Genomic DNA, 11,940 nt, shown 5'->3' on the forward strand with positions numbered 1-11,940 from the left:
ATTTATATAGAATATATATATAGAATATATAGAGGATTTAGTTAAGCAAGAATGGCTACCCTAACCTGTACTATACTACAAAAGTTCATCTGTATTAGAAATTTATTAAATTAATAAACAAAAAACACAAACATTCAACACACATCTAATTCTAATCATGCAAACATAAAATAAATCTAAAAGTCGGTGCAGAAGTCACTATCCCAGTGACCTAATTTTGGTAGAATCAGGTAGAATAAGTGTGTTCATATTTTTATTTTTTGTGTTCGTATTTAGATATATGTGTAGTTTGAAAACATCCTCCTAAATGATTTAATGTGAGGGGCTATGCCTGGCGATCTTAAAATTTAGTTAATGTTACTTAGATTTAGATCTAGATTCTAATCTAGATAGATCTAGTTAAATCTAGTAAAGAATTAAAATCTGAGCTTAGTTATTGAGGCCTAAATATCGAACCATTGTAAAATAATGCGCTGTCAAAGTCAAACTTTCACATTTGGGCCTATAGGTGTCCGAATAGCATAAACTACTCTATAATCTAATGACTGATAATTTTAAATAATCATACAAAATAATCATAAATCTGAAATCATGATCATCTAGATTCTAGATTAATCTAGATCTAGATCTAGATCTAAAATCTAGGACTAGATCTAGAAAAGATATAGACTAGATATCTAAATCTAATATAATTAGATCTAGATAGTCTAGAACTTGGTCCATTAATAAATACAATGTCAATACAAATGACTTAGACAATAGCTTCACTTTTAAAATATTTATTAAATTTGTTTGTATTTGACACACCTCTCCTGATCTTTTCCTAAATCCGCCATGTTTATTGTTTTTAAGGTTATTTTAAACCATCCTTTCGAAAAATAAATACTCTTGATTCGATCAACATCTTTATAATTATATATTAGACAATAATTCTGCTACTTAGTAAAAGAAAAAGAATACGTTTCTAGTTGAAGTTTTAAAACATCCCCCCCCCCCAAAAAAAAAAATATCAATATGTATCGAGAATGACTAAGATTAGCTTATTACTTATGCTTAGAATACATATTAGACTAATAGTATAAAAATTACTATTCATTCTTTGGGAATGCATGCCAGGGTCGAGCTTCGTTAAAAGGAAACAAAATCCATTAACAGTGTCAACTGAAGATTTTTCTTGTGATGTGGTAAGTCTGCAACAGTAGGCCTACTACGCTACTACCTTCTGACAGACGAGAATTTTCGTAGGGATGTTTAGGGTCTCGACGAATGTCTTTGCGAGGTCAGTTGCCCCCTATTCTTGTTTGATAACAAATAACAAAGCAAACTATCGCCAAACAATGTACAGGACATACTTGTTGGTCACTCTGGTCGATTTATGTCACTTAGACTCCCAAAATGGATGGATCTATAAGCTCGATCTTCACGGTGTATAGGCTATATAGCACCTCTTCTGTAACGCTAAAGTGACGCTTTTGGCATATGTCTGGTCGTGCGGTTAGCGCGCTGGACTATCGTTCAGTTGTCTCAATGGTCCCGGATTCAGACCCACATTTCTTTTTTATAAATCTCAACTGCTCCTGTTACCATTTTCTTGACCACATGTTGACTATATTTTCTAAACTAATATTCACAACTACTGGCAAACAAACAAACATACAAACAAACAAACAAGCAAACAAAAAAAACAGAAACTAAGCCAATGATATATATATATTAGATATAAGATATATTATTTTTGTCCTTTCTTTCTCCAATCTGAGGTCATAGGCGGATTCCTAATTTGCCTATGTCTAAGGCCGGCCCTGGTGTAGAACATTATCAAAGTCATGAGTAGTAGGCTGGTCGTGCGGTTTGCGCGCTGGACTGTCGTTCGGATTTATCGATGGTCGAGGGTTCAAACCCTGCCCGCTCCCATCCCCCGTCGTCCTGCGGGAGGTTTGGACTAGGAAGTAAACTATCTTCAACTCTGAAGGAACATCCGAAACATGTAAAACATTTTACAAACATTTTTTTAAAAACATGAAATAAGTTATTACAGTAGCCTATATGCTTTTTCAAACTATGGACGATGAACAAATTTGTAGAAACACAAACTCGAAATCGGCCCTTGAAGTGGTCCACTCAGGCAGGTAAAAGGGCAGGTTTCAATATTTTCAGAAAGAATATCAGAAACAGTGAACTACTTAAGCTATCGTCCACTACAACCCTATCTCCGTCGATACAAAAAGAAGAGATCGACGTGCTTGTGTCGAAAGTGTTGCCGACAAAGTTGTAGGCTATTATTAGATCGACTAACGACTTGATACCACAGGATACGAAGATTTATTAATGTTATTATCATTACATTGTTAATATTCATAAGTATTCAATAAATTGATAATTATGAAGATATTTTTAAATGTGAACCTGACCTAACTGATGTTATTGAAATGATTCTCTAATTGATTTAATTGTTTTGTAAACGGCCAATCTCTCAAAGAAACGTTTCCCTTTAATTAGTTTTTGATTACATAATCTGTATTGCACTTCATGTGTAAAGTATGAAACACTACTTTTTTTTAAATTACTATTTTAAAATATATTCGACTTATGAGCATACTAAATAGATTTTCTATGTAAAAAAAGTAAACAAATGATTTAAAATGTAAGCAGGGACGTAGTTAAGAATTTTCCATCATTTGGGGGCACTGGGGGACTTGACCTCTTTGGGGGCCCCTGCATTTTGCATAGGGGCCTGGGGAGGTTTTCACATTCTCCCCACCCCTCCTCCACCCTAGCTACGCCACTGAATGTAAGTAGCTAGTATGACAAAACCACTTAATTTAGTAAAACACATTTTTAATCACATTTTTTGACAGCAAATCTAAAAACTGTTAGCATAAATGTGTTATAAATATTGTAGATAACTATGATGTCTCCATTACTAAATAGTGTCCCGTGTTTTTTTTTTTTAATATTAATAGTGAGTAGTTGTAAAAATGGTGTACTTTTATGAAATAACTGCCTGTATAGTGTATAGTTCATTTTAAATATTTAATTTTTCGCTTTCAGAAAGGAAAAAAAAAAGTATCCGTTACATCAGAACTTTGAAATATCTAAAATATCATGATATGATATCTTTTCTAGTATCTACGTTTGACGGACGGACAGACTAAACCACACAAAACTAATATTGGCTATTCCCCTTTCGGGGGCCGCTAAACAAAAAATGTGCGAAAACGGAAAATCCCCTAGCTCAGGAAATGTTGTTTCGTTTTCTGTGTATAGATCTAGTAGGCTACTGGATGTAGGGAAACAAAGAAAGGGCAGTCACTGCTGCGTATTAAATATCTAGTTTTCGGCAATGGTGGTGGTTTCATATTTGATCCTGGACCACATAGCAAGCCTCTTTCCTACCTTCATGGCATTGGTTACAATGAAGCAGCAAGGTGCTACAGCTTACATGAACTGGATAACAGTTCGTGAATGGCATCAGAACAAAACAATCAAAATGATTTTTTTTTTATTGCTGAATAAAAAAGAACGCCTAAATAAGGGGAATAACACCACATTTATAGCAATACAGTAAGATTTATTTCCCTTTTTCAATTTCTAGTAAAATTAATTAATCACAACCTGGTTAATTTTTTTGTTTCATTAATGTTTTGTTAGGAACAATGAACACTCTTGCAAAGTTTCAATTTGATCAGAGAATGGGAAGTGGGAGAAGTAACGTGTTCAAACATTTGTACCAGACAGAGAGTGAGTTTATAGGCGTACAAGCTTCGTAACATGACGATTTTTGATCATACATTGCGGAAAACCTATAAATAGCAAGCTTTTTGGTGTAGGTGTACAAACTAGAGGAAACGTCGAGAATATACTTTTTACAATAATTTCGTAGTTTACATTATTATTGTTGTGCACATTTTAGTTCTGCGGAATCAATTTTTTTAAACTCGTCCACCTTTTTTTTATTTATTGGGCAAACATTGAAGTTCAATTTACCGTCCTTGACATTGCTTAATTTCACGTGCGTGAAGATCTCAAATAAAGATTGTATATTTGAACTACAATAAGTGTTTGATTGTTTTAATGCATGTAGTCCATTTGAATGTAGCAGACCACTTCCATCACCTACTAATAGTCTATCAAACTATAATATTTACTATAAGTGAATAGTCCAAACAATTTAAAATGAATGGGGCTGCACAGAAATTTATAAAGCCTTCAGGATAGAAGACTCGAAAGTAAAGAAGCAATTATACATAAAACAATGAACCATAATCTTCAAATACAATAACAAAATCTAATAAAATGCTCAGAAAGACACAAAGATAAAGGCACATTCCTGGACTAATTTGTACAATAATGCTCCTTCTTCCCTAAAGTTATTAGAGCATGAAATGGGTTGCCTGGGCCAGCCAGGAAAACCAGTGACTTGGCAGAATTTAAATTAAGTCATTGGTTAATATGCTTGGCTAGATGCATGACGCGTAGGACGTAATCATCTTCTTTTTTGAAGTAACGTCTGTATTATATAAGATAAGAAGATAAGATGGTTCCATATTACATAAAGCGATTAATGATGTTCACATTTTGTTATAGGCTAGATTGATTGTGGTGTGGCAGTGTTAAATGCCTCCAGTTGCAGTACTATGATGCTCCTAGAACATCCGCAGGTCAGGTTTTATTACATATTGAAGGTTTGGCTACCCACCTAGGAAAAAGAAAACTCAAACCTCTGTTGTCTGGCAGCTATACCAAATCATGGGCAAGGCTTCGGGAGTCAACCCTGAGGAAACATCAGAAGCTGGCGACCCTAAGGCAGTTTGTAGCACCCAGTGCTACACCCTGCCAGAACCTGCGACACCGCCGCTGACCCCAAGTTGTATCGGCACTGCCGTTCCTTTGGATACATCAGCTGCGTGGAGAGAGAGGAACTGATGTGTAGGCGACATCGTTCTGACCACAGCTAATGCCCAGGCATTCATCTCATTTCCATGACATGATCCATAGTCACTTTGCGACTAAAGAGGCCATAGAAGGCTTGACTAAATGAGGAAGAAGCTAGGTGCCAAGAAAATTGCACTTAGCATTAGAAAGAAATGTCCCCCTTGAGTTTGAAATGTCCTTATAGCAGGTATGCCAAATTTATTATCTTATAGATTACAGACGTTACTAGAAAAGATAATTACGTCCTACGCATTTCACGTGTCAGACTAGTCATGCATGCTAATCAGTGACTTCAACTCTGCTTGTTATGTAGTTAACTAGAATGTTATATAATTAAACACAACGATCTACAGATTCACAGTTTATCTCCCCCCCCCCCACACACACACACACAAATAAAATAGAGCAGTGATGTATGTAGGCAATGTAGACCTACTCTATATTCTTGGATTTTCCGATTAAAAATGTCCACCTTGCAGCAAGGTTTAAACTTAAATGCTTTACCACGTGACCACCGCGCCATCGAGGTTCAAGGTCAGGACAGGAAGACATTTGTCTTGAATTAGATTTATTTATAAGTTGCATTTCAGATAATTTGAAGTATGCAGTTGGCTAATCAATACCCCATACTTTGCCTTTTCTTTGACAGCGACATATAACTAAGCAACTTACAAGGCGTATGAAACTAAGCAATTTACAAGGCGTATAAAACATGTGTGGGCGTTCTGTTCAGACTCATACTAATAATCCACCGTCTATCAGCTAATAATGCTAGAAAGCAGTTAGAGTCAAGGGTGGGCAACCTTTTTGCAGCGAGGGCCGCATTAAGAAAAATTGGGGGCCGCATATAAATAAATGTATGTACTTACAACTTTGAAAAATACGCTGTGTATAATATCTTTTAATTCATATTTATACCGTATTATACATTCACTTTTCATTTTTCACACTTCCAATTTTACGATTTAAAAAGTTGCTTTTGTTTTTTTTTTACATCACAACATTTCATCACAAAAGCACAGTTGTACATCATATGAAGTATTTTACTGTTAACACTCGTGTGTAACGTTCCCGAACAGAGAAACAAGCGTACTAGCTGTTATCCTTGAGATTGCTGTCAAATTACAGTCAGTCAGCATTGACCTGTGATTACACTTGCTTAGTTTCCACAAAACAGTACTTGTTCACATATGTATTTGTACCCAAATAATGTAAAAGTTTTGCAGCAAAGTTTTTTAAGTATGGAAATACAGCTTCTGGCATCTTGAAACTCCCGCGAACTCGAACTTCTCCTTTTAGGTCATAATTTGCTCGGAGCTATGTCCTCTGGAGCTGAATCAGTTTCTGCGCTAAATGGTGAGCTGATGGTATTGAAAGCTGGTTTTTGACGTCTTAATATTTGCTTTTATAAATTCCACAAGTAAGGAATCCAAATAGGTCTTGTACTTTTAACCATTTCACTAGAAATGGTATCTCTAGCTTACAAAGGCAGCGGGATACACATTTGAGATCAAATGAAAATCCGCTGCTGAAGACAGGCGTAGATGGCGAAAGGAAAATCTAAATCGACCACCGGTGGACAATGGTTATGCCTTCTATAGAGAGGCAAAATATGTAGGTCACACCTGAGTCTGCGTAGCCAAAGGAAAGACTGCATTCCTCATTAATCTTCCAACTCGAAAAGAAGCCTTAATATTTTTGTTATAAATATTTTCCTCTTTCAGCAAAGGAAAATGACAAAGCCTAATTTAACTGGCTTATCTTGAGAAATGGGAATGTCTTGTTTAATAGAATTAGCACTTCCATCTCAGCCATCAGAATATTTTGTTTCTATATTTACAAGTAGGCTACTTTTAGAAACTGCCTGTGGTTCATTCCCTTCACTTTGTTACAATTTAGCTATATAATATGATCACATTTTATTCACCTTTGTGCAAACTTTCCTGTTTAAAGTTTATGGTTGTGATAATTTCATTTAAAAAAATGTTTTCTCAGTCAAAGATCGAGCTCCATCAGTTGTTGCACTAGCGGCTAGCCACCTGAGACTGAGTGTATTGAAGTCTGGCCAATTAGAATACACTTCGTTTACTTGAAACTTTTTATAATTAGACAGTTTCAATTATTTATAGAGGTATTTAGAAATATTTAAATCTATTTGTATTTGTATATGTGTTTACTGTAGTCACACCTAATTTCTGTAGGTGTTCGCGGGCCGCATAAAACACTCTGGCGGGCAGCATGTGGCCCGCGGGCCGTAATTTGCCCACCCCTGAGTTGGAGGAAGCCGAGACACGATTGGTTACCACCCCGCCTTATTCAAGTATACGTATTATATTTCTACTGTATAATTTATGTAGTAATAATAATCTGATTGTATTCGAGTCCAAAGATTAAGGAAGAATGCAGTATGTCTGTATATTTCAATATAGTTTTTTTATATCTTTGACTTGGAAGTGGCGAAATATGTCTTCGTACGACGCATACTATTGCACTCTTCCTTCTGGAAGACAAGCCCTTTTTTAAAAAACCTGTGCGCATAATCTATTTATATCTATTTAAGTTTTTGTTGTATGGAAGTTGGAGGTTATTTAATTACAGCATTATTAGAAAGAGGTAAATGCCAGTGCCTGACGTTTGTAGTTTTCTGGTTTTTTTTTTAAAGCTTGTCTGGTTTCTTGTTGACACCCGTTGCTAGGAAGCATCCAAACAAAACATGGCCATTTGAACAACTGGGTGTTTATTTCCCTGTCAAACCTTTCGTTTCTTTTCCTCCTCCTCCTCCCCCCCCCCCTTTTTTTTCCAACACCACACATAAACCGGATTCTCAAAATTCATTGTGTATTCCTGTTTTACTGGTTGCATTAACTTTAAATAATGCTTATCTACCTTGGAGAAAAAACAATAACATTAGCAAGGTGTGTATATATTGTAAAAAGAACAAAACAAATATAGAAATCATTCAAAATATCGTAGAGAAAACGAAACAAAATATATAATAATAAAGCTCATCTTCGAGTCCGAAGATTTAATGAGGAATGCAGTATTTCCCATGGCGACGCAGCCCCAGCTGTGACCTATATAATATTGTAGAATGATCAAAACAAAAAATAATTCATTCATAATGTCGTAGAAATAGCGAAACAAAACATTGAAATAATTTAAAATACTAAAGAGAAAACATCTAGTGTATAAATCATACCATGGGTGAGAACTCTTGTACGTAAAACGTCTATTATGGAATCATTTTACTATTGAATTCGTAACTTCATGGAAACATCTAAAAACCTGGTTGGGTGTACACGTAGGCCTATCTCAAAAACGGCTCTTAAGTTGTTGTTTTTTAATAGAAATGTAACAGTTGATGTATATCGCTGAGAAAACAAAATTCCAGCTCGTTCGCCACACTGGATAAACTCTAGTTTAACCGTTATAATTTTTCAAAGTTACAAAAAATAAATTAATTAAATTTTGACTAGAGAACATTCGTTAATTATTATAAGTTGTTTAAAGGAGGTATTGTCTTTAAAAAAAAATGGTGTTCTTGTTTTAATTAGAAGACATTACTCTTAATCGTATTCCTTTTTTTTTTTTTACACCCGAAAAGCAACAAAAGAAAAGGTAATGATTGACCTTACGCCTTATAGAAATATAAGCCTACTGGGTAGTGATGGGAACTAAACTTAATTTTTTTTAGTTAAACTAAAACTAAGTTTGAACTAAAAAAAAAAGTAATTAAACTTTTAGTTAACCACAAATTGAAAAAATTAGTTAAACTAAACTAAAAAACTTTAGTTAAACTTTTACTAACTATTTTGACCTTTTTTAAGGACGAAACAGCCAAACATGAAAAATATAAAGTATAAAGCACAACCAATCTCTATAGCAAAATGTTTGTGCACATGAAAAAATATTTAAATGTCTTTATGGGATAGATGTAGATCTTAATAGAATCACTAGAATGATACCATTATAGAAAGAAATTAAAAGTAATTTTTGAAGTTCTAATATAAGTATTATAAGTTACCTTTTAGAAGTAATGATAAAACTGCATGTTGACTCTATAACTAACTCTAGATTCTAGAATATTCTGGATCTAATATCTTCTACAAACGAAATGATCAGAAATATAATCTGGATCTAGAATTATATCTACCTACTAGACCTAGATCAAATAATTAATATTTTAATCTAAAAATAATCTAAGAAATACTATATTTACTTCTACTACTAGATCTAAAATTTAGATAGAGTCTAGTCTAGTAGATATCTTAGTAACTCTAGATCTAGTGATTTTAGATTATTATAATTATGATTCTGACTAGGTATGGGTATTTAGATCTATATACTCTAGTAGATAATACTAGATCTAGATCTAATAGATCTAGATAGGCCTAGTAGATATAAGTATAATTATAATAGAAGTAGATCATAGATGTAGATCTATAATCTAGTTAGTCTAGTACAGATTTAGTTAATTTAGTATTAGATCTAGTATAGTGACGACTATTATTAGTATTATAGATCTATCATCTATGCATCTTAGGTCTTAGTATAATAAGTAATCTAGATATATCTAGATCTAATCTAGACTCTAATTCTAGAATAGTTACATAAAATATAGTTATAGTAGAATCTCTAAACTAATACTATAGATCTAGTCTAATAAAGTAAAGTAATATATATATGGCTCCTTTTGTCTCGAAAGGCAATGGATGCGCCCAAGTGAGTCACTGGTTTTGGCTTAATCTTGAGACGGGGCAGAATCTGGTGTGGCTAATCAAGCCAATTCTAGAACGGCAGACTTTGCCACAATTCGTACATGTGTATGCCTCTGATTTAGGGCTAGCAGACAGGGCAGCTTTCTTTTTTTCCCTCTTGATTAAAGCCGCTTCAATTCTTTTGTTCTCAGCAAGGGTTGTCCCAGCACGCACAGTCTGTCTCCATGCATTCCGGTCTTTGGCTATGTTTTCCCACATACTTTCACTGATGCCTGAGGCTCTCATGTCTCGCTTGCAGACATCTCTATATGTTAGTCTTGGGCGGCCCTTGGGTCTGACTCCTTCCACAAGCTCAGCATATAAGATATCTTTCGGGATTCTACCATCTGGCATGCGGGTGACATGTCCGAGCCAGCGTAATCTTCTTTGTGTCAGGAGAGCATACATGCTGTTCATATTGGCCAATCTCAAAACTTCCTGATTGGAGACATGGTCCCTCCAAGAGATGCCCATTATGCGTCTCAGGCAGCGCAAATGGAAACTATTCAATCTGTGCTCTTGGTACATGTATGTTGACCAGCTTTCACTGCCATAAAGGAGAGTGCTCACAACACAGGCGTTGTAGACTAGGATTTTGGTCGCTGTGGTCAATTTACCATTTTCCCAGACGCGCTTGGAGAGTTTTGCCAATGCTGTGGTAGCTTTTCCTATCCTTTTTGTCAGCTCGATGTCTAAGTCTAGGTTACTGACAATTGTTGAACCCAAGTAGGTAAATTCATGCACCACTGAAAGGGTGTGGTTCCCATTTTGTATTATAGGTATTTCTGCGACGTCTTGTGCCAGGATTTCGGTCTTGGAGAGACTTATAGTAAGGCTAAACTCTTGACAAGCAGCTGCTAAGGCGTTCACTAGCTTCTGTAGACCTCCTTGTGAGTGAGATACGAGTGCCGCGTCATCGGCAAACAGCAGCTCCCTTATCAAGATACGACGCCTTTTCGTTTTGGCTTTAAGACGTGCCAGGTTAAAGAGCCTTCCATCGGATCTGCTATGGATGTATATTCCGTCTTCTAGGGATTTAAAAGCACTGGATAGTACGACTGAGAAGAAGATGCCAAATAGTGTAGGGGCCAGTACACATCCTTGTTTTACACCGCTCTTAATGGAGAATGGCCTGGAGGAAGAACTTTCAAACTGAACGGTGCCCTGCATATTTTCGTGAAAAGCTGACACTAGTTTTCTTAACTTATTTGGGCAGCCGATTCTCTCTAGTACAGCAAACAGACCGCTTCTGCTAACAAGGTCAAAGGCCTTGGTCAAATCAATAAAAGCTATGAAGAGGGGCTGCTTTTGTTCTCTGCTCTTCTCCTGTAGCTGCCGCAGAGAGAAAATCATATCTGTTGTAGATCTACCTGCCCTAAAGCCACACTGCGACTCTGGATAAACACGATCTGCCAGGATCTGTAATCGCTTTAGTAATACTCTAGCAAAAGCCTTTCCGACTATGCTAAGCAGTGAGATGCCTCTGTAATTGTTACAATCAGAGCGGTCGCCTTTATTTTTATAAATTGTAACAATGTTGGAGTCTTTCAATTCCTGGGGGACCATTCCTTGTTCGCAGCACAAGCTTAGCAGTTCATGGAGTGGTTTGATTAGGGCATGTTTTCCAGCCTGAATTACTTCAGCAGGAATGCCATCTCCTCCGGGTGTTTTCCCATGTGCAAGCATGTCAATGGCAATGCTCAGCTCCTTTACTGAGGGCGTTTCGTCTAATTCTGTCAAAACTGGAAGTGATGGGAAGTTGGAAACAGCATTTGGTGAGATGGCGTTTTCAATCTGGTAGAGTTCTGCATAGTGTTCTACCCATCGTTTCATTTGCAGCGAACGATCGCTGATGATTGAGCCATCTTTTGACTTGAGCGGAGCACACTTGCTGGTGTGAGGTCCAAAGGCTTTTCTCATGCCCTCATATAGTCCTCTTATGTTACCACAGTCGGCACAAGATTGAATATCTTCGCATAGCTCCTGCCAGTATTTGTTAGCACATTGTCTCGCTACTCTTTGGGCATTGTTACGTGCAGCTCTGAGCCTTTTTAAGTTGCTTGGGGTGGGATCCTTCTTGTAGATTAGCATGGCTGCTCTCTTGTTCGTAGTGGCAGTTTCCATTTCTGGTAGACTAGCTTCAAACCAGTCTTCACTTTTCTTGGTTTTGTTTCCAAAGACCAGTGATGATGTTTGGTAGATTGTATCACGCATAAACGTCCAGCTTTTTTCTACCTCAGTCACAGAG

The 11,940-nt window shown here is 36.2% G+C and overlaps 1 protein-coding gene across 3 annotated transcripts in view; it reads right to left on the reverse strand.

Annotated features, from left to right (window-relative positions):
- LOC106055641 (run domain Beclin-1-interacting and cysteine-rich domain-containing protein-like) overlaps positions 1–913 on the reverse strand; it is a 55,151-nt gene extending 54,238 nt beyond the window's left edge. For 2 of the 3 annotated variants that reach the window (XM_013211989.2, XM_013211987.2), the window contains exon 1: positions 808–912. In XM_013211989.2, the coding sequence (XP_013067443.2) occupies positions 808–836 (29 nt within the window). In that variant the 5' untranslated portion in view covers positions 837–912. Of the gene's footprint in view, positions 1–807 lie in introns of all 3 variants that reach the window. The other variant, XM_013211988.2, reaches the window with a different exon arrangement.
- Positions 914–11,940: the final 11,027 nt, after the last annotated feature.

The sequence above is a fragment of the Biomphalaria glabrata genome, chromosome 15, assembly GCF_947242115.1.
Source record: "Biomphalaria glabrata chromosome 15, xgBioGlab47.1, whole genome shotgun sequence".
In the NCBI taxonomy this organism is placed as follows: domain Eukaryota; kingdom Metazoa; phylum Mollusca; class Gastropoda; family Planorbidae; genus Biomphalaria; species Biomphalaria glabrata.